Source organism: Sarcophilus harrisii, chromosome 2, assembly GCF_902635505.1.
Source record: "Sarcophilus harrisii chromosome 2, mSarHar1.11, whole genome shotgun sequence".
Taxonomy (NCBI): domain Eukaryota; kingdom Metazoa; phylum Chordata; class Mammalia; order Dasyuromorphia; family Dasyuridae; genus Sarcophilus; species Sarcophilus harrisii.
The window spans coordinates 452,760,054-452,784,743 of NC_045427.1; the positions used below are offsets into that span (position 1 = coordinate 452,760,054).

The 24,690-nt window shown below is 32.4% G+C and overlaps 1 protein-coding gene across 2 annotated transcripts in view; it reads left to right on the forward strand.

The window, feature by feature from the left end:
- Window positions 1-13,782, forward strand: part of LOC105751148 (zinc finger protein OZF) — a 45,295-nt gene extending 31,513 nt beyond the window's left edge. For both annotated transcript variants that reach the window (XM_031954330.1, XM_031954329.1), the window contains exon 6: window positions 9,036-13,782. In XM_031954330.1, the coding sequence (XP_031810190.1) occupies window positions 9,036-10,492 (1,457 nt within the window). In that variant the 3' untranslated portion in view covers window positions 10,493-13,782. The remainder of the gene's footprint in view (window positions 1-9,035) is intronic.
- The last annotated feature ends 10,908 nt before the right edge of the window (window positions 13,783-24,690 follow it).

Below are 24,690 nucleotides of genomic sequence, written 5' to 3' on the forward strand. Positions count from 1 at the left end.
TAAGAATGGTATACTTCATCTGCATTCAAAATCCATCAGTTATTTCTCTGGATGTTTATAGCGTTTTCCATTGTGAATATTTTGGAATTCTCTTAGATCCATTGTAGTGCTGTGAAGAGCTAAGTCAGTTATCACAAAATGTTACTGTTGCTGTGTACAAAGTTCTCCTGGTTCTACTCATTTTACTCAGTTAATATAAGTCTTTTCAGGTTTTTCTGAAATCTTCCTGCTTGTCATTTTTTATAGCATTATAGTATACCATTATATCCATATTCCACATTTTGTTTAGCCATTTCCCCAATTGATGGACATCCCTTCACTTTATAATTTTTTGCTGCCACAAAAACTACTATAAATATTTTTGTACATGTAGGTTTCTTTCCCTTTTTTATAATGTCTAGAATATAGACCTAATAGTGGTATATACTTTGCTCTGTCTTAAAGAAGGAAATCAGAGATTCTAAGTATTAGACTTAAAGAGATAGAGAATTCTAGGTATTGGGGACAGTACCAAGGCAAAGGAATAGGAAATACAATGTGATATGTGAGAATAGAAAGTGGTCTAGAATAGTAGAGGATATGGAGTGGAATATAAGTCTAGGAAGGGACTAGGTGTAAAGAGCTTTGACGATTAAACAAAAGAAGTAATAAGGAACTATTGAAGTTTATTCAGTATGTATGTCATATGGTGAGACCTGTGCTCTAAAAAAGTCTTTTTAGAATTTAAGTGGAGGATGGATTGAAGTAGGGAGAGATTTGAGGCAAGGAAATCATGTAGAAGACTATTATATTAATTCAAATGAGAGATTATGAGGACCTGACAGGAGTATGTGAATGAAGAGAAATGGATGTGTATAAAAGATGTGGAAAAAGAAATTATAAAAATTGACAACTGGTTTTCCATGTGGGTGGTAGAGAGAAAGGAGTAGAAGATTATATTGAGGTTGCAAATCTAGGTGACTACAAGAATGGTGACTTCAAGAATAATAAGAGAGAAGCATTGTGAAGGGGAATGATAAGGTACTTGGTTTGCGACACATTAAGTTTGAGATGCCTGAAGGGCATCCAGGTATAAAGGGAAAAAGAGGAGTCATGTGAAGAGTTCTACATGCATACACAGATATATCACCAACCAACTTAGATTTTTAAAATATATGTTTAAGGCAAGTAGTAATTATGAATGCAAAGCAAGATGTTGTCCAATAGTGAGGGTGAGGATTGCTAAATCTCAGGAATTGTGACTGGTGAAGAAAGTCAAGGACAATAAAAAGAATTTTTTAGGTAGGTATATTGTGGAAAAGATGAGGACTAAAGAATGTATGGGAATTCTACGGGGCATAGATGTAACAGTGATAACTAATAAGAAAAATATAGCTCCTCCAAAGAAGAATCACCTTTAGATGGAAAAGGATAGAACAAATGACTGAAGGAAGTTGATATTTGGGGCAGCTAGGTGGCATAGTGGATAAAGCACCACCCCTGAATTAATTCTTTACACTTCCTAGCTGTATGACCCTGGGCAGTTGCCTCAGGGGGGAAAAAAGATGATATTCATTGTTGAAAAGGAGATAAAAGAGCATCTAGCCAATAAATTCAAGTTATCTACTCTAGATAAATCACATTATCTTTACTATTCTATAATACATTATCTGTACATTGCACTATCTTACAATACCAAAAACATTGGGAATATTATTGCTAATTCACTATTGGTGATACCTGAAAACATTTTTAAAATGAGGAAAGAATTACAGGACTTAAAAGGCAAATGTCCTGTTTTTGTTTTTTAAAAAGAAAGAAAGAAAATAGTCTGCAAATTATACACTAATGAATATAAGACTGTTCAACTCCTGGAAAAATTTTAGAATCTATTTTTTTTCTTTTTTTTATTATAGCTTTTTATTTACAAGATATATGCATAGGTAATTTTTCAGCATTGACAATTGCAAAATCTTTTGTTCCAATTTTTCCCCTCGTTCCCCCCACCCCCTCCCCCAGATGGCAGATTGACCAATACATGTTAAATATCTTGAAGTATATGTTAAATACAATATATGTATACATGTCCATATAATTATTTTGCTGTACAAAAAGAATCGGACTTTGAAATGGTGTACAATTAACCTGTGAAGGAAATAAAAAATGCAGGTGGACAAAAATAGAGGGATTGGAAATTCTATGTAGTGGTTCATACTAATTTCCCAGAGTTCTTTCACTGGGTGTAGCTGTTCAATTCATTACTGCTCTATTGGAACTGATTTGATTCATGTCATTTTTAAAGAGGACCATGTCCATCAGAATTGATCATCATATAGTATTGTTAGAATCTATTTTTAAAGATATGGTTAGACATATCTCCTGCTGGTTGCAAAGAGCCAGCATGATTTTAGCACAAATAAAGTTTTTCATGATATTATTGTGGAAGATGTTGAGAAATAAGGGCTCAATTATAATCCCATTAGATGGAGTCAGGATTGGCTGAATGGCCAGACTCAGAAATCATTCCTTAATGGTTGGTGTCAGCTTGAAAGGAAGCTCCCTTGAAGATCTCCAGGGATCTATACTTTGCCCTGTGCTATTTAACATTTATATTAATGACTTGGATGAAGGTACATAGATGGCATGCTATCAGATTTGCAGATTACACAGAATTGAGAGAACTAACAGTTTCAGGAATGAAAAAAAAAAGATTTTGATAGGCTAGAACATTTGGTTGAATATAGGATTATGAAATTTAAAAGTTTTAAAATTGACTTCATAAGGAAAAATTGGTTGAGGATTAAACAGCACTTTGTCTTCTTTTTTTTTTTTTTTTTTTTTTTTTTTTTTTAAATCTGGAGTTCTAGTTGCTTGCAGGTCTCTATGAGCCAGCCTTGTGATATTACTGCCAAAAAAGATAGTGGGATTTTAGATTACTTTAAGAAACTTCTTAGAAAAAGGGGATGGGTCCACTGTACTCTGCCTGGTCACACTACATCTGGAATACTGTGTTCATTTCATCTTAATATAATTTCCAAAGATTACTGATAAGCTGGAAAATGTCCAGACAATGGAGGCATAATACTGAGTCCTCTTGAGTCCATATCATAAGTTAATTCATTGAAAGAACTGGGGATGTTTAACTCAGACAAGAGAAGACTTTATCAGCACATGATAGCTGTCTTCAAGTATATGAAAGACTCCTACATTGAAAAAGAATACATTTGATTTGTTTGAGCCTAGAATGCATAATTAGGAACAATGAGTAGAAGTCACACAAAGAGACAAAATTAAGCTTATGTCAGGAAGAAATCTTCCTAACAATTAGACTTGTCCAAAAGTAAAACTGGGGCAGCTAAGTTGGTAGTGTGGATAGAATGCCACGCATGGAGTCAGAAAGACTCATCTTGCTTAGTTCAAATCTGATCTCAGATACTCTATAGCTGTATGATCCTGGGCAAGTCACTTAACCCTGTTTGCTTCAGTCTCCTTATCTATAAAATTATATGGAGAAGGAAATGGGAAACTGCTCCATTATCTTTGCCAAGAACACCCCAAATACGATCACTAAGAGTCATTCATGACTGAAAAATGACTGATAAAAAAAGTGAAACTGGCTGTGTTGGAAAGTAATAGGTACCAATTCTTTGTAGGACTGTCTGGTAAATTATAGTGAAAATTTGAGGTAGCAGTTTGAAGTTTAGCAGAAAACAGGTTTAGCCTAGCACTTTATACTGTAATAAACTTGAAATGGATATTTAACTTATATATTTAAAATTATAAACTTTGAAAAAAATAGGGGGGTACATTTCACAATTATTGCAAGAGGCTGAATTCATAAATAAAAGGTAGAGGTGATAAAAAATGAAATGGGTAATTTCAGTTACATAAAATTAAAAAAATTTTGAGTTAAAAATTAGTGCATCTAGAATAAGAAATCGGTTAAGAAGTTTTTTTTTTTTTATGTACTTTGCATCAAACATTTTATATTCAAGTCCAATACCCAAGATAAGTGGGGAAATTGGCAAAAATATGTAAAGCCAAAACCCATTCTTGAATATGTAAGGGATCAAAGGATATCAATAGATTTCAAAAACTAAAAATGATCAACTAGCATTCGGAATGCACAGCTTTCAGTCAAGATGAATTCCCTGAATATAAAAATAGAATAAGTAGAAATAAGTGATTCAATGAGATAGCAAGAAATAGTAGAGAAAAAATAAGATTGAAAAAATAGAAAAAACAATAATCATGCCAATAATACTAATAAATAATAAAGAGTACAAAATAGGGGGAAATGGTTTAATACTTCTAACTACATTGATATATCTTTTGGGGAAAAGGGAAAAATTATACCTATATAGTGAGTGGTTTATTCAGTAATAGTTTCTAGTTTTGAGCCTTAACTTCTACAAATTTATCAGTGATTGAATGTTTGTGCTCCATAAACAATATAGTTGCTTTAAATTTCTTTACAAAATTCAAAATACATGAACAGTAGTTGCTGATTTTATAATGATACTACAAATGACTATCATTTATTCCTCAAAAGTTCTTCCAGTTTCCTGCAGGACAAAAAATCCCAACTATTTATTCAGTAGTTTTAATGTCTGCTTAACAATTTGAACTTTGATCTTTTGGTTACATTATGATATAAATAATTTTTTATATAAACAATTGTCCTGTAACTAATTTAATCTTAACAAAGCAAAATGTCTGCAGAAGGTACTATTTAGGCAACTATAAAATCATGCCACTGATGTAATATTTCATTTTCTTAATTTACTCTAGTTTTTAAACAAGAAGATTACAGTTTCAAAAAGAATATATAAAATTTTAAAGATATTAAAATTCAGTAACATATTTAATGTGTAAACTTAAATTTGGTTTTACCACACAAAAATATTAACCTTGCAATTCATACCATCACTTTTAAAATTTTGAACACAAATTAAAACTCCAAGTAATCACATGGAATGACAAAATTAAAGTAGTTTCAGTTCTGTTTCTTCATTTTTACTGTCACTATACTAGTATTGTTTATTTTAAGGTAGAAATATATAGTGCCACAAGACTGCCCTCAAAGGGAGATCAAACAATTCTGAATCATTAATAAACTTTTAAAGAGAAGCTAGCAAACTTTTTTAATCATATAAGAAGAAAAATGGTGCCTCTCTGATAAAATAAAAATATTCAAAATAAGTCACAAAATACCAATATTGTATTGAAAAAGAAAAAAACTACATAGGACAAAAACATGAAATCAAATGGGTGTGATCTACTTTAAAGACCCTTTATTTTAATCCATAGTAGTTTCTTTTCTAAAGTTTAAAAAAAATTATTTTAGAAATCTAAGTCAAGGGCCAAATATATAACTGGAAGTTTTCTGAATAACATCTATGCAGAATGTAATACTTATTAAAGGATAAGCAATAAAAATGTGCTAATATGAAGCTTGCATGTATTTCTTAAAGCTCATGTGATCCTAGCAATTGTCAATTTAGACAAACAAAATATTTTTTCAGGGAAAATAATTTTATTACTGAAATTGCTAGGGAAAAAAAAGCCAGTTTGTGGTGCTAATAAAAAAAAAAAGGCCAACTTTTTGTTGAGTTTATTATTGTTTTTACATTCTTTACGGATGATGCATCCTCATATTTCTTGGACCTGGGGCAAACCATTCCCACCTCTCTACCCTTGGTATGCCAGAAGTCCCAAGAAAGACTCAGTAATGTTATAGTCAAAATCCAGAGCTCCCATATCAAATAAAAATATACTTAAATAGTCATAAAGAAAGAGTTCAAGTATCAGGGAATTATATTCAGGATCACATAAAACTTGGCAGCTTTTACTTTAAATAAGAGGAAATCTTAGAATAAAATTCCAAAAGGCAAAAAATTGGTTTTTAATGAAGAGTAACTTACTAGAGAGCTAAATATAATGCTCCCGAGGGAAAATGGATCATTAATTGAATAAAGGACTTTCAAGCACTTCTTTTTGATAAAAAAAAAAAATCAAAGCTAAGTAGGAATTTTGAGATGATAACATGAATAAATAGGCATGCAATTTGAACAATTGGAAATAACTGTCATGATAAAAGGCTAACATTTTAATAGGAAAAGAAAAAACAAATTTCCCCTGAGAACCTTGATGTCTTCAAAGAATATTGAGGAGGTTGAATAAGAAAAACAGAAAACCTGAGGTTTGGATTGGTTCTGTTCTGAAGGCTTGGGGAGGACAAAAAAAAGTATCATAAATGTATACACACGCATAGAAGGGAAGAAAGTAATGAAGCTGTTTCTCATAATTGAAGTAGTTTATGTTTGTATACAAACAGAGAAAGGACTAGGGAAATAGGCATCTGATGAACCTCACTATTATCTGAAGGAAGGATCATTGAAATCCCACTGACTTCTCCCCTACATTGCTTTGTATCTGTGCTCACAAAAAGAAGAAAAGAGTCTGGTAGAACAGTATGTCAAATGTAATGCAGACACAGGAGGGGATAGGGCAAAATAGGGGTTAAAAGAGAGTATAATAACTGTGAATAAACTGTCTGAAGCTAAGTAAACTGAAGTGGAGATTACAACAAAAACAAAATAGCAAAGAACTGGAAACTAAGTGAGTGCCTAACAATTAGGAAATGGTGGAAACTGAAGTGGAGATTACAACAAAAACAAAATAGCAAAGAACTGGAAACTAAGTGAGTGCCTAACAATTGGGAAATGGTGGAATAAATTGTAGTTTATGAATGTAAGGGGATATTGTTGCACTGTAAGTAATTACTTACAGTAAGTAAGTAATCCTAGGGTATATAAATTGATACATAAAGAAGTGAGCAGAATGAGTAGAACAATTTAAACAGTGACAGAAACTGTAAGAGGACTTAAAAACTTTGTTCAAAGCAGCAGCCAACCACTTTTCCAGGGGACCTAGAAAGCATAATACACCTTTTCTGGTACAGAGGTGATAGATTCAAGGTTCAGGAAAAAAAAAAAAACATTTTTTTCTGGACATATGGTCACTGTTGGATTTGCTCTTCTTGATAATACCTTTTTTTGGTTTGTTTTTGATAGTTAGAAGGAGAGAGGAAATATAAATGATGATGTTTCCTTAAAAATAAGGAAAAAGGAGGGCCACTGAAACATTTTTCAAAGTGCACAGAAGAATAAAGAAGAAATTCAAAAGAAAGTAGAGATATAGAGAACAATTTTGAAAGTTTATTAGGTTAAATTTATTATGTATATTTTTGAAGGCAAATAATATAGAATAGAGATTTATAGTTTAGCATATAATTTCCTTTGATTACTTTGTATGAATTATAAATATGGTAATGCTCATTTTTTGGTTTTCAATTTTTTTTAATTTTATAAATGCAAATTAATTGAACTTTGAGATTTTAGTTCGTACCTATCAAATTGGAAAATCTGATAAAGCAATAGTTAATATCTAAAAGATTGTGGAAACTCAGACATACTACAAACACTGTTGGAAAAGTTGTAAGTTGAGCTTACCATTTTGGAAAAAAATTTGGAATCACATGATTAAAGTTAATAAACTGATCATACCCTTTGATTTATCTTTATTTCATCGAGGTCAGTAGTAGAAAGATCCCATATTTATTCAAATATTCACAGAAATATTTTTTATAGTAGTAAAAAACTGAAAACAAAGTGGGTGCCCCTCAATTGAAGAATGACTAAAGAAATTATATGTAATAAAGAAAATATAATATACATATGAAGAAATAAGAGAAAAATAAGGCGTACAAACTTATACATAGCAAATTAATCAGAACCAATTGAACAATATAAATAACAATATAGAAATGAAAATAAGAATTGAAGACATAAATAAGATTTAACAAAATGACCTGTCTAGATTGTAGAGAATTGATAATACAATCTCCTTTAGGGAATGATGTATTAGATCATGAGTATAGATTATTGAATATTTTGTCAATTAAATTTGCTGTATTGTTTTGTTTTATTTAACTGTTTCTTTATTATCAGAGAGGGATTAGTGGGTAGAATAGGTTTTTGGGAAGTGATAGTGGTGTGAATACCAAAAAACAATGTTAGATATTCAGAATATAATATTCCTCATATCTAATAGTTTTATTAATAATGCAAGTGAGATTATTCTGAAAGAATTATTCTGCATGATTTTTTACAGTCTACATGAATTCACTTCATTTTCTAAGTGTCTGGAAATAATCTATTTAATAATGTGTTCTAGAATTGTTCTGTGAAAAACTGTCAGACTACAACTTTAAGAATCCTTCTTACCTCCATTTAGAATAGCAGAATAACCTCCTATCTCAAATTTTTACCTTTTCATTCTGCATGATTTCTCCAAAGATGATATATAGGGTTTCTTAGTTACTCTGAAAGTTTTGGGTTTTTTTTTTTTTTTTTTTTTTTTGTATTTTGACTTATCATTTGTTTGGATTTATAGATGTATTTTATTTAAGTTGGTTTTGTGTTCTATTATCTTTTATCTTTAGTTTCAACTTAATGACTTTTGAAAGGCAATATTCAAATGAAAATAATGCTGGACCAAGAGTCAGAAGCCATAGGTTCTAGTACTTGTTCAAGCAAAGTCATTTGCTCTTCTTAAGCCTCAGTTTTATTATTAAAATGAATGTCATCTGCCCTGTATTTCTCAGACTGTTTCTGTTAATGATGGATGAATGTGAAAGCTTTTTTATAAACTGCGCATTGCTATGTCTATGTAAGGCATCATTTCAGAAGATCCATCATTTCATAACCAATTTCTTAATGATGAACCTCTTCAAATTTAGCTATGATAGGAGAACAGACACATTAAAGGCTATCTTCATAACTGAATTAATTTTTTTTTAGCTTGGTAGGACCTACCATAATTTTTATCCTAGTGACTGGTATGTTCTTAAAGAACCCACGGTTATCTATCCACTCTGGCTCAATAAGGTATTTGGAGTAGGACTTCCCAGGACAAAGATTGTTTTCCTTGGTGTTTTATTTTCCCAACACAGAAAAGAGAATAAATTTGCATTTTTAAAAAATTTCTTTCAGATTGGAAGACAAGGCCTGAAATAGAGGAGTCAAATACAAAGCAGATCATTTCTCCAGAATTATCCCAGGAAAAATGTAAAAGAGACTTCAAGTTGGGAAAAACTTGGGAATATGAGGTCATGTCAGAGAAGCAACAGGGTAACCAGGAGAGACCTTCCAGGCATATGGTAACAAGTCACATGCAAACGAACAAGGTGACTAACCATGAAAGTAATAAATTTGTGAGAAAATTCAAACTCGGATCAGTATTTGCTTTACAACAAAGAATTCCTATAGAAAAAAATCTCCAGAAATTTGATAAGCATGGGAAAAGTTTCAAACAGAATTCAAATCTGATTAAATGTAATAGGATCTCCTCAGGAAAGAAAATTTATAATTACAATGAATGTGGAAACTCATTCAGGTACCACTTAGACTTTATTCAATATCATACTGGAAAAAAATCCTATAAATGCAATGAATGTTCAAAAGCTTTCAATAAGGAGTCGTCCTTCAGCAGGCACTGGAGAATTCACATTGGAGAGAAAACCTACAAATGTAATGAATGTGGGAAAAATTTCAATGAGAGGTCATGCTTAAATAAACACCAGAGAATCCATACAGGAGAGAAACCCTATAAATGTAATGAATGTGGGAAAGCCTTCACTGGCAGATCATCCCTTAGTAGACATCAAAGAATTCACACTGGGGAAAAACCCTATGAATGTAATGAGTGTGGGAAAGCCTTCATTCAGAGTATACACCTTACTCGACATCAGAGAATTCATACTGGAGAGAAACCCTATAAATGTAGTAAGTGTGGGAAACCATTTAGATGGAATACACAACTTATTCTCCATCAAAGGATCCATACTGGAGAGAAACCCTATGAATGTAATGAATGTGGGAAAGCCTTCAGCCGCAGCACGCACCTTAACCAACATCAGCTCATTCATACTGGAAAGAAACCCTATGAATGTGTTGTATGTGGGAAAGCTTTCAATGACAGGTCATCTGTTACAAAACATCAGCGAATTCATACAGGAGAAAAACCCTATGCATGCAGTATATGTGGAAAAGCCTTTCCTCATAGGTCGTCCCTTACTGAGCATCACAGAGTTCATACTAGAGAGAAACCCTATGCATGTGATGCATGTGGAAAAGCTTTCAGCCGTAACACGTACCTAACTCAACACCAGAGAATTCATACAGGAGAAAAACCCTTTCAGTGTAATGAATGTGGGAAAGCCTTTGGCCGGAGCACAAACCTTGCTCAGCATAAGAGAATTCATACTGGATTAAAACCCTATGAATGTAATGCATGTGGGAAGGCCTTCATTGATAGGTCATCTCTTTCTAAACATCAGAGAGTCCATACTGGGGAGAAGCCTTATGAATGTAATGAATGTGGGAAAGCTTTTAGCCACATATCCTCCCTTACTAAACACCAGAGAATCCATAATGGAGAGAAATTTTAGTTCATGGGGAAAAATTCCTTATAAGTTTAACTTATATTCAACATTAGAGAATTCATCTTAGAGAACATTGAGGTAATGTGGTGCAGTGAAAGGAGTTGGATTTAGTATCAGAGGATCTAGCTCAAATACCAGCTCTTTTAACTTACCACTTGTGACTTTGGGCAAAGTCATTTAACCTTTCTAGATCACAATTTCCTCATCTCTAAAATAAGGAAGTTGAGCAAAAGAATTCTTTAAGATTATTTCCAGTTCCAAAACGATCTTTCAAACAAAATTCATCCTTTACCCATTATAGAAATCATGTTGGTGAGCAGTAATATGAACACAAAAAATGTAGGAAAATTTTCATGCAAGGTATAGCATTTATTCAACATCACAATTGATAGTAAAGAGTAACCATATGAATATGACATGTAAGAAAGTTTCAGATATACTTCAGCTCACCTAAAACATCAAACATTTTAATGGATCTGTGATCTCATTAATGTAATTACTCTCTCCAAAGTGAGCAACTTTTTTTTTTTTCCTTAAATCTTTAAGCATTCTGGAAGTCTTTGATTCTTGTGACTCCTGTGCATGCCTACAGATGAAGCATGTGGCCTGTCAATCAGTTATCACTTACTTTCACCACATGAACATTCTAACTCATTTTCTAATCAGACAGCACTTTAGTGACATCCTCTGTGCCACTTCTCTGTGTATTTATTGATTGGGAAGTGTTGTTACAGCTCACTTATTCCCAACACTTGAATTCTTCGGAAACTATAGTATTTCATGATTCATAGCTGTTTAGCATCTCTGAAAAATATTGTTGTTTAAAAAAAAAAATATGGACCTTTGTTTCAGGAAGAAATTTGGAGTCATTTTCCAAATTCAATCCAGTCTTGAGATTGCTGCCCTCCTAACCTAAATCTTTGTTAATGTACAGTCTTTCTAAGATAAATGTACTGATAAACCAATTTTATAGGTTGTCCATCTAACTGCGTATCATCTGGACAATAGGCATTATTAAGCATTTTTTTCTTTTGTTATGATAGGCAAACTAATATTAATTGAAGTTCATATTGGAGAGTAATCATAAGAATGTGTCATGTAATTAGTTTTAATTCAGGTCAGTTCTACATGGAAAATCAGAAAATATATTTTGAATCTATAATGGATCTATAATCTTATTGGTAAGAGTATTTCCATCAGTAAAATAGATCACAGATCATCCATGTCCTCTCATTCTGAAAAAATCTTGTCCATATCTTCCATAAGTTTTCTACAAGAGCTCCAGAGTTTTATACAATCTACACAATGTTAACCACAAATGGGAACATCTGGAGGACCTTATTGTATTTATAATAAACCTTCCATTTGGATTTTTTTTTACCAAACAGCCTCCATAATGGTGACAAATAACTTGGGCAATTACATATCTCTGCACACACACCACCCATCACCCTTCTCAATTCAGTACAAAAACTAATAACACTACAACACAAAGAGGAGAAAAGTCATAACATGGTAAGTTTTATGCCTCATTTAACATTAATCTTGAGAGGTCAATTGTTTGAAGTTTATCTCACATTTTTCAAGGGATCTTATTTTATTTCAAATACGTATAGAAGTAATTTTAAGAACAACAAATTTAAAGAAGTTTTCTTTTAACACCAGTTCCCTAGGTGTTGACTTATCCCACATGTTGCCTTTTAACAGAGGACTTAAACTATAGCATTCTTTTCTGTTTTATTAGCCATTTAATATAGTTAATTATGCAGTGGCACTAAAATAATGAAACTGACATTTTATAGAAATATACTAGAACTAGTGAATCCAATTGAGAAAATTCATTTTAAGGACACATCTGCTCTTTGCTACCTCACCTTTTACATAACTTTAATTTTGGTAATAAGAAAAGAAATTTTTTTCTTTACATTTACCCTGAATTAGTCATAATCTTAGAATCTCGGCAGATTAAATTGTATTTTCTTTAAATTTCTATGTATTTTCTATTCTCTGCTAAGCTCTTATTAAATAATGTAGGAAACTATTGCCTGAGTTTTATTCCTGACACCTAATTAATCTTTTTTTCCCCTCTCCTTCTGAGCTCCTTGCTAACACAGGGACTGTTGCAGATGGCAGGAGACATTTAATAAATGCTTATTGAAGTGAATAAGTAACTACAAGTTATATTGAGGAGGGAGAAAGCATCAACATGACAGTTTCATAAAATATAAACTAACAAAATTAGAGTAAATGTCCAGAAAGCTTATGTAGTCAGAACTATTTGTTTTATAATTCTATTCCATTGTTGTATTTTTCTATTTCTTAAATCTAATATCAGATAGTTTTGATGATTAATGTTTTTGAAGTGCAATATGGTAATATATGCTTCATTAACCTTTTTTATAATTCCGTAATTTTCATAACTCTTTTGTGCTTTTGTTATTTTATCTCTTTCTAAAAAGTGACTAATTTATATTTAGTATTAGCATCATTCAGTGTGTTAGTGAGGGAATACCTTCTTCAACTGAAGATTTGTGGCAACCATTTGTAACTTGCAGGTCTAGCAACTTGCAACTTATCTGGGATTGAAGGAAAGCAAATGAATTTCTCATGATCACAGGGCTGGTGGGCTTTGATTCTAGTTCTTCCTGACTCCAAAGTGCAACACTCTATCCTTTCTTGATATTGTATTACAGCTATGTATTAATATGAAAAATAATGACTTTTTTGTTGTATTACATCGTTCTAACCATTTCAGAGGCCATCTCTCCAGTTATTTTCTTTATTTCTGTCATACAATTTGAAAACTCTCTTTATAGAGGTCTTGCATCTTAGTAGTTTAATGCTCAATAGTTGATATTTTTATTATTGTAAAAAGTATTTTTCTTTCTATAATTTTTCTTTCTTTTTCTTAGTGATATATAAAAATGCAGATAATTTTTGTTGGTTTATCATATCCCCTTCTTAACAAAGACAAGTATTTCTTAATACTTTCTGAGACTAATTAATTAGTCCTGATTCTGATTAGCTTTTAAGATTACATTGAGATCCAGTACATTTCAATCTTTTGGATTTTCTAAATATATAACTATATTATTTGGAAATAAAGATTGCTTATTCATTACAAAATTCTTTTTTTCATTTGTTTTTATGCCTTATTGCTATAGCTTAAGCATTCTGAAACAATGATGAATGTTAATATTGAAAGTGAACAAATCTGTTTGAGTAGGAATGTTTATAATGTTTTTCTATTGCAGATGATGTGGTTTTAAATAAATACTATATAAAATTATATTTTGATACTCCAGTGGATCCATGATCTCATGATTCAATAAGCATTTTTATTTATTTATTTATTTTTTTATTTAATAGCTTTTTATTTACAGGATATATGCATGGGTAACTTTACAGCATTAACAATTGCCAAACCTCTTGTTCCAATTTTTCACCTCTTACCCCCTCACCCCCTCCCCTAGATGGCAGGATGACCAGTAGATGTTAAATATATTAAAATATAAATTAGATACACAATAAGTATACATGACCAAAACGTTATTTTGCTGTATAAAAAGAATCAGACTCTGAAATTCAATAAGCATTTTTAAAGCATCTATGATGTGCCAAGCGTTGGGAAGACACAAAGTTTACATAAAATAAAAGGATTTCATGGACTTTCCATTCCAATAAAGAATTCTCTCTCTCTCTCTCTCTCTCTCTCTCTCTCTCTCTCTCTCTCTCTCACACACACACACACACACACACACACATTTTACTATAGAGGATGCTCATAAGGAAAAGTAATCACTAAGGGTTAAATGATATCAAGCGATCCAATTGAAATTAACTTAAATTAGTAGTGGATAAAATAAAATTTGAAGCAGTTAAATGGCACAGTGGAGTCAGGAAGACTCATCTTCCTCACCTCAAATGTGGTCTCAGACACTAGTTGTGTGATCCTAGACAAGTCACTTAATCCCATTTTCCTTAGTTTCATTCTCTATAAAATGAGCTAGAGAAGAAAAAGGCAAAACATTGCAATACCTTTGCCAAGAAAATACCAAATAGAGTCATGAAGAACTGGACCCAAATGAAAAATGATTGAAACACAAGAACAAAAATAAAATCCATTTCGTGACTTTTCCCCTTGATAGTCAACAGTCAAGAAATTGTGCACTAGAGCTTACTAACTAGGCATCTCAGATAAGAAAAGGTAGAACATTATAAAGGTAAGAGATTATCAACAAGTCAAGGCTGGGTAATGAAGTAAGAAAGAGAAACCAGAGTGGGTGAAATGGGCTATGCAAATAAGAATGGGTAAAGGGCCAGAGGTCAAAAAGAACAGATTAGATGTAGTAAGTAAGATAGAAGAGATAAAAGTATAGATGGCTTGAAAGTAAAATTTCAAAGGTCTCTTCTCTCTTAGATTATAACAATAGTGTCTTAATTAGTCTCCAGCCTCTAATATAATATTTACATAAGAGAAATAACACACTCCTATACTATATGTTGAGCAAGCAATTATACAAACATTAGAGGCAACCATCAATCTGAAACTTTTTGGATAGAATAATTAGTTTATTATAAATAAAATCATAGCTTTGATTGATTTATTTTATTTTTTATTTTCAAAACATTCAAAAATAATTTTCAACATTCACCTTTGCAAATTCTTGCAAATTGTTCTCCCTCTCTTCCCCTCGCTGTTCCCCAGCCAGCAAAGGGGGGAAATATCATGTTGTGATCCACATTCAGTCCCCAAACTCCTTTCTGTATGTCGATGGCTCTCTCTATCACAAGTCTACTGGAATTGGCTTGAATCATCTCATTGATGAAAAGAGCCATGTCCCTTAAAGTTGATCATCATATAATCTTGTTGCTGTGCACAATGTTCTTTTGTTTCCACTTACCCTTGTAAGTAAGATATATTGTATTGTAAGATATATTTTAAAGGAAATTTTAAGAAATAGTGATTTATGAATTATTAAAAATTCAAGTAAAGTACTCAGAATTTTTAAGCAATGTGGGACATATTAGAAATTCAAGAAATAAATACAGGACATTAAAAGGAATTAACTGCTTGGAACATAGAGAGTATACAACTAACATCAAAATGAGAGATTTTGTGCCAATATGATATGATATATTTTAAAACTTATCTATCTTTTATCTATTTTTAATATTAAAATTATTTTAATTATTATTAACACATTTATATAATATACTACTAATCATATATAATTATATGTTACATAATTAGCACAATATTAATAATTATTAATATTTTTGTTTAATGTAATATTCAATATGTTTCATAATCAACATATTAGTCCTGGCATACAAATTGTAAATAAACAATATCTTTTTTAACTGCTGGGTGTGCTATTAAAATAGTTTGGAAAATACTAGAATTTATGAGATTTGCCCAAGGAAACACAGCATAAATCAGGACCTGGCCTGCTGTAGGTCAAGTTACCTTGCAATAGTTGTTACCCTGAACTGAAGTCTGCCTCCTGGCAGATTATAACCATTACTTCTTGTCAAAATTTAAAAGTGGATTTCCAAAATCAAATTTATCATTTCTGACATATAAAAAATAGTGATTGAAATGTCTTGTGGCACAAAGGAGAAAAAGCTGGATTTGGAATCTGGAAGGTTAAAATTCAAACTCTGCCTTAGAAACTATTTTGAAAGTATTATTTATTTATGTTTAACATTTTTTCCTTTCTAAATTTTGAGTTTCAAATTTTCTCCCTTCCTCTCATACCCCTCTCCCCCTTACTCACTGAGAAGGCAAACAATATGACATACATAAATCATGCAGAACATATTGCAATATTGCATATTATCCATGTTGTTTTCTCCCCTGCCCTCAAAAAAAAAAGAAAGTGAGGAAAATTATACATCAATTTGCACTCAGAATTCATCAGTTTTTTCTAGAGGTGGATGAAAAATCATCATGAGTCCATTGGAACTGTCTTGGATCATTGTAGCCAAGTCTTTCACAACTGATCATCATCAAGACATTGCTGTACTGAGCACAATGATCTCAGAGTTGTCTCACTTCACTTCCCATAAGTTCATATAGGCCTTGCCATATATCTCTGAAACCACCCCAATCCTTCATTTCTTATAGCACAGTAGTATGCCATCACAGTCATATACCATAACTTGTTCAACCATTCCCCAATTGATAAGCATCCCTCCAATTTCCAATTTTCTATGTATTTAAGAAAGGCCTTTATGAGAGAAACTTGCCATAAATTTTTACTTCCCCTTATTATTTCTTTTAATGAAGTCTATTTTTGTTTTTGATTTGTCTGAGATTATGATTGCTATCCCTCCCTTTTTTATTTCAGCTAAAGCATATTAGATTCTGCTTCAATCCTTTATTTTAACTCTGTGTGTGCCTTTCTATATCAAGTGTGTCTCTTGTAAACAACATATTGTAGGATCTGGTTTCTAATTCATTCTGCTGCCTGCTTTCATTTATGAATGAGCTCATTCTATTCACCTTCACAGTTATGATTACTGTGTATTTTCTTCCATCCCATTTTCTTCTGTTTTTTTTTTCTCTCCCTATTCTGTCCCTCCTCAAACGTTTATTTTTCTTCTAATCATGACATACTTTAATGTGTTCCCTTTTTATCATCCCTTTCCCCTTCTCTTATCTCATTCCTCTCCTTTTCCTTAATGAATAAGATAGATTTCTGTACCCAACCAAGTGTGTATATATATATATGTTCTTCTTTCTTTGAACCAATTCCAATGAGCTTGAGTTTCAGTCATTGCTTGCTACTTCATTCCTGCCCACCCTTTTCTGCTTCTCCTTTTCACCTTCTCCTAGTGCATCCCTCTTCTTCACTCATTCATTTTTTCTTTTGGAGATGATTCCAAGATAACCGACTCCCACCCTTTATGTAAATTCCTTTTAACTGCCCTAATAATAATATAACTCTCAGAAGTTATATGAATTATCTTCCTATACAGAAATGTAAACAGTTTAAATTTAAACTTTATTATTTCTCTTTCCTGTTTACCTTTTTATGATTCTCTTGTGTTTTGTATTGAAAAATCAAACTTTCTATTCAACTTTGATCTTTTGATCAAGAATACTAGGAAGTTCTTTATTTCATTGAATATTCATTTTTCCCTGAAGAATTATACTCAGTTTTGCTAGGTAAGTTATTCTAGTTTTTAATTCTAGCTCCTTTGCTTTATGAAATATCATATTTCAAGTCCTCCATTCCTTTAAAATGGAAGCCACTAAATCTTGTGTGATTCTATTGTTTCCTTCTGGTTTCATGCAATATTTGTTTTTCTATTTTATTCTCTGGTAATTCTATAATATCAGAGCAGTTTTCCTTGATAATTTATTGAAAAAGAATATCTAAGATTTTTAAAATCATTTTCCAATGAGATATTTCGCATGTTTTCCTATTTTTCATTTTATTTTATTGTTTCTTGATGTCTAATAAAGTCACTACTTCCATTTGCCTGATCCTAATTTTTAAGCAATTATGTTCTTCATTGAGCTTTTTATCTCTTGTTCCATTTGACCAAGTGTGCATTTTTTTTTCTTTTAAGTTTTGTTGATACAGTACTGTTACTCCAATATGCTGTTCCCTCCCCAGTGGGAGGGATTTTTCACTTGGTTTTTCTTTTTTGTGAATTTTTAAATTTTATGCTTAAATACAAAATTAGAAAAAGAAATTAAAAACATTATTATGTACAAAGCATACTAGAAGAAAGAATTCAGTATAAAACAACAAATTTCCACTTTAAGAAAGCCTATATTGTTGTGCTACAGTTCCCTTTTATTGTCCTGATTCAGTTTCCCTAATTGTCCTGCCTCAGTTTCCTTAAATTGTTCTGCCTCAGTTTCCCTGAATTGTTTTGCCTTAATCCCCCTGGTTTACAACCCTCCCTCCTGATCATTAGGACTAATGTAATTTAGTCCTAGTTATTCTAAAGTTATAAATTGTGAATGTATAAACTCAAGATAAGGGGGAGTTCAGACTTCCTAGCTCCTAACTCCTCCTAAGTCATAAAGAATTTATGGTTCTACCCCCCAACCTGTCAGAACTGGATTGATGGTCCCTGCCTGGAGATTCCTGCTCACCAGAGTTTGGACTTCAACCCCTTCTATCTTTTTTAGCTACCTGAGTTTAGAGCTATATATGTATGTCATTGAGAACTCACATTCGAAGCTGGATGCTTTGCATATCAGCCCTGGGGGCAACATAGCCCCCTCAGCCCCCATACAATCTCTCCCTCTCAGAAATCCAAATAAAATATTAAAAACTCTCTAATCTCTATCTTACCTCAGTTTCTCCCGCATTACAATATAATAAATACTACACATTGTTTTCAAAGCTGCCCAGTTTTTCTTTTACTTCCTTGTTGGTTTCTTTTGTTTTCTGTTCCTTCCTCACCCTGCACTTCAAAGAAGGCTTCAGTTAAGTGTGGATATATATACATATACATAGATATTTACACTCATACACATATACATAAGACTATACTATGTTTAATTCCTCCTATCATCTGTTTCTTTGAAGGTAGATAGCATTGTCTTTCATATGTCCCAGTCTTTCCATGTTTTTCTTTTTTTAAAAAAATTTTATTTAATGTTTGTTTTAGTTTTCCCAATTACATGTAAAAATTTTTTTAACTTTTTTTTTTTCAAATTTTGAGTTCCAAATTTTCTTCTTTTTTCCATTGACAGAGGCAAGTAATTTGACATAGGTTATACATATGTACACATGCAAAAACATTTCCATGTAAGTCATTCTGTAAAAGAAAACAAAGACAAAAAACCCCAGTACATTTAACTCACTTGACACTTATGCCCAAGTCTGTAATGTTCTCCCTCTTCATGTCCACCTTGTGACTTCCCTGGCTTCCTTTAAGTCCCAGCTAAATCTCATCTACTACAGGAAGTTTTTCCCAAAATGTCTTGATTCTAGTGCCTTCCCTCCATTAATTATTTCCTTTTTATCATGTGCCTTGCTTGTTTGTATATATTTGCTTGTTGTCTCCTCCATTAGATTTTAAGCTCCTTGAGGGCATGGACTATTTTTTGCTTCTTTTTGTATACTCAGGACTTAGTGTAAGACCTGGTACATAGTGGGAACCTAGTAAATCCATAGGTATTGACTGACTCTATCATGAGGTCAAGAAAAATAAAGTTAAAAAAAATGTATTTTTAATCTGCATTTAGGCTCTACCAATTCTTTCTCTTTTGCATGTTTTTCTAAGTCAACCAGCTCATAATTTCCTATACCACAGCATTATTCATTTCTAGATTCAAATAGTATCTTCCTTCCATGCATCTTTGAGGTTAATCTGGGCCACTTAAAATCAGAATGACTTGGTTGCTCAAAGTTGTTCTTAAAACAATACTGTTGTTACCTCTATACAGGTATATACCTCTATTCTCTTAGTTCTGTTCATTTTTCTCTTCATTGTTGCATGGAGGTCTTTCCATACTTTTCTAAAAATCACTAAATTCATCATTGCTTATAACAAAGTTACATTCCATGATGAACATATATCATAATTTGTTTAGCCATTACCCAATTTACAGGCATCCCTGCAATTTCCACTTCTTTGCCATTACAAAGAGATCTGCTATAAATATTTCAGAACATTCTTTTCCATTTTTCTAATTCATCTTGGGAAACAGGCCTAACAATGCTATTTCTGAGTCAAAGGGTATAGACAGTTTAATAACTCTGCACATAATTCCAAATTTCTCTTCAAAATGGTTGAATCAGCTCATAGATCCACCAACAATGAGTTAAGGTCCTAATTTTTTCACATCCCCTCCAACATTTATAAATTTTCCCTCCTATAATTTTAGCCAATTTGATAGGTATGAAATGATATCTCAAGATTATTTTAATTTGCAATTTAATGCTTTAATTTATTGATTTATTGCATTTTTATATGACTATAGTTTTGGTTTCTTTATTGGAAAACTGTTCCTATCGTTTGACCATTTATCAATTAAGAAATGACTTGTGTTCTTATACATTTGACAATATTCTTTACATATTTGAGATATGAGATCTTTATCTAAAGAAATGTCTACAACAATTTTCCTCCAGTTTTCTTCTTTTCTTCTGATGTTGACTACATTCATTTTATTTGTACAACCTCTTTTTAATTTGATGCAATCAAAATTATCCATTTTATATCTCATGATACTCTAGTTTATTCATAAATTGTTTGCCTATCCGTATGTTTAATGGAGAAATTTTTTTTTTAAATGTCAAATTTTCTTGTATCTTGCTTTATATCTAAGTCATGTATCCATTTTAACTTTAACTTGGTAAATAGTGTAAGATATTGGCCTATGTTTAATTTCTGCCAGACTGCTTTCCAGGTTTCCCAACAAATTTTACCAAATAATGAATTCTTGTACCAAAAAACTTCCATTATTACACCTGTCAAACACAGGGTAAATATATTCATTTGCTGTTCTAGGTTGTATGCTTACTCTGTTCCACTGATCTACCTTCCTATTTCTTAGTTCCAGAGAGATTTGAAAATTATTTTCTTATAATATAGTTTAAGATCTGATATTGCTAAACTTTCTTCCTTTTTATATTATTGTATCACTTTTTTTTATCATAACTTTCAAGTGATCTTATTATTTTCTTATGTTTTATCATTTCATGGTATCTTTTAGCATCATTCACTTTCCCTTGCCCAATTCTAATTTTTAAGTTGTTTTCTTCCTTAAAATTCTAGATCTCCTTTTCCAGTTGGTTGACTCTTTTTAAAATTTTCTTGGTTTGCTTGGGTTGTTTTCTTTTTCTTCTAATTTTTCCTCAATCTTTTAAAAAATTGATTTTTAAAGTTCTTTTTAAGTTCTTCCAAGAATTATTTTTGGGCAGGTGACCATTTGACTTTACTCTTTAGAGTAGGAGAGGGTTCTTTTTTCCCTTTTAAGTATCTTCCTCTAATAGTGAACCCCACTCTTCTCTATTCCCATAGTAGCTGTCTATGGTTATTTTTTTCTCCTTTGCGTGTTCATTTTTTGTATTTATTTTTAGCAGCTTATTATTATAATGACCTCTAATCCCAGGGTATGGGGAATGGTGCCTCTGATCTCAGGTCCTTCCTACTTTTTTTGAGCTTTGTCCAGGATCCAACCTCAGCATTCCTTTTTTGCTCCAACCCACAGCTAGGGCCCCTAGCCACATTATGCTGAAATTCTCTTGCTCTCTGAAAATCCTCCAGTGGCTCTAACCTTTACTTCTCTCCTTTGGCCTGAAACAAAAACCAGGAACTCAGCTCTTGAATGAGAGTCTATAGCCAGCAGCATCTCACCCCACTGCTTCTGCATTCACCGGCAAATACTAGTCTCTTCTTCCCTTCAGCCACATCTCAGCAGTAGAGGGTCCTTCACCTTTCTCCTGCTTGGATATCTGATCCCCCACACTGGGAGGCAAGAATTTCTGTGGCTGAGGCTACCTCCCAACCTTGCTTGTTTTTTAGCAGAGAAATCCTAGAGGTGTTTTATCAGAGAAATCCAGTCTGAGGATCTGTCTTAAGATCTTTCCTCAAGTCTTTTCCAGGAGTCCCAGGAGAACCACTGCTCTGCTCCAACTCTTGTTTATTCTTGCCACGCTATGTCCACTCTGAGGCACAATTTTGTCTTGTTTCCTTTATATCTTAATACTTTTTTGTGTTTAATGATGAGTAGAGTCTTCCAAAGAACAGGAGCCTAAGACAGGACCAAAAGGGACCAAAGGGGGACCAAGGCATGAGTGGAGGGCCTACTTACCTAAGTCTATAAAATAAAAAATCAGATCAATGTAACAGACTAGACAAGGGAGAATCAGAAACAATAAAACTAAATAGTCTAGTGTTCTACAAACTAGACAATAAATTCATAGGGAAAAACTACCTATTTGAGTTTAGTTTTTTTTAAAGATTGCTGGAAAAACTGGAAAGTCATCTGGAAGAAATTTGGCTTATATCAAAACCTTATACTATATTACACAATATGTGCTAAATGGATACATAACATAAAAATTAGAAGAGGGGCAGATCATTACACCTCTTAGAGGTATGGATAGAAGATATAATCTTAACTAAGCAAGAGATAGAGGTAACTATAAAAGAGAAAACAGATAACTATAAACAAACACTCTTGCATAAAAAAAATTAATGTATCTAGTGTAAGAAAGTAAGTGGTCAAATGGTAGAAATATTATGTCCAATTTCTCTGATAAGACTGTTTAATATCCAAAAATATATGAATAATTAGCATCTGCAAATAAAGATAAAAAAGATGGGAATACTTGATGTTGGAGAATTTGTGGGAAGATAGTTGTTCATTGTTGGTGAAATTGGGAATCATTATAACTATTAGAATTATGCAAATAAAATAATCATATATACATATACTTTAATCCAAAGATTCCATTTCTGTGTTTATTCCTCGAGTGGACCATTGATAAGAAGAAACTCTTCATATAACTAGAGTATTTTTATTAGTACTTTTTATGATCGCTGAGATTGTAAATAAAATAGATGCCTATAACTGGGGGAATGTCTAAGTAAACTGTGTTACATGAAAGTAATGGAATATTACTAAGCTATAAGAAATGAGGAATGACTATAGAGAAGTCTATAAAGATCTTCTGAACTAATGTAGAGTGAAGCATCGGAGCCAAGACAACAGTATACACAATGACTATAACAATGTTAATGAAAAGAAGCATCACACACAAAAAATAATGAATGTTGAAATATTATAAACAACAAGCATGGCTAAAAAGAAGGGCATGAGAAAGCAATCCATCTTACCTCTTTGTAGAGTGGGAGCTCCTCAACTGTTCATATTTACATATGGAACTTTTTTGATGTGTTGAACAGTTCTGATTGTTTTCTTTTTTGTATTTAAAATTACTATTTGTCAAATGGGATGTTCTAGAAAGGAAGGAATGGGAGGAACAGTGGGAGAAATTATAGTGATGTAAAAAAATCAATAAAAACATTTAAAATGAAAAAAATATTATAAAAGGAGGAGTAGAGGATGAAATCTAGGAAATATAAAAAAGATTAATAAAATTTATTTTTAAATAAGTATTTATTGATATTTTCTGTTTCTTACGTCACCATGGTTTCTATGTATCTGCCCCTTTTCCTTTCCCCTACCCCCTTTTTGCTTTCATTAATTTTCAGTTGTATCTATACTTTGTGATGTCATTTGGGATTTTCTTGGCAAAGATAATAGAGTGTTTTGTCATTTCCTTCTCCAGCTCAGTTTACAGAGGAGGAACTGAGGCAAACCGGGTTAAATGACTTGTGCAACTCTTAGGTGGCCACATTTGAACTCAAGCCTTCGACCCCAGACCCAGTGCTCTATCCACTTTGCCACCAAGCTACCAACTCTTCATTTCTTATGGCACAGTAACATTCCATTATATTCATGAATGGGAAAAACTGAGTGAAGACTTCTCATAAGGATGTGGCTTTGACCTTTGCCCTGATTGTGCCCTGAGACTTTGCAATAACAAGTTGAGCTGTAGCTAAAAGCTGCAGGTGTTCCATCATCTCAGCTAAACAAACATTTCCCTACTGTTCCCCCCCCCCCACACCCCCCCCCCCCCCCCCCCCACCCGTTAGCATTTAAGTACCTAATATGGTAAAGTGCGTTCTGGGTCCATATTTAGTCCCTGGGTAAATTAGAATTCTCCAGCCAATGGGAGGAAAGGTCGGAAGGTGAAGTGGGGGCTTCTGGTTAGGGTCTATATAATCCTGTGTTTGCATTTTGCACTCTACTGATACCTTGTCTGTTGGGAGTTGCCCTTTCTCCCAAGATCATAATAAATCCTTCCTGCTTTTTACCTTGAGAGTCTCTGATTTTAATTTGGGTAAGAGCTCTATCCCACATATTCATATTCCACAATATGTTTAGCCAGTATATAGACTATTCTTTAACAAATAGCAGGTGGTTTTAATGATTGCTGTTTCAAATTTAGTTTTTGAGGTCTGGAAGAACTATTCTGCTTAAATCTTTACCTTTGTCATTTCCCTTGATATTCTAGATCTTTTGTTTTTCCAAATGAATTTTATTATTTTCTCAAGATCTGCAAAATATCCTCTTGTAACTTGATTATAAAGCATTACAATGTAAATTAATTTGGGAATATTGTCATTTTAATTTTATTGGCATGATCTAACCAAGA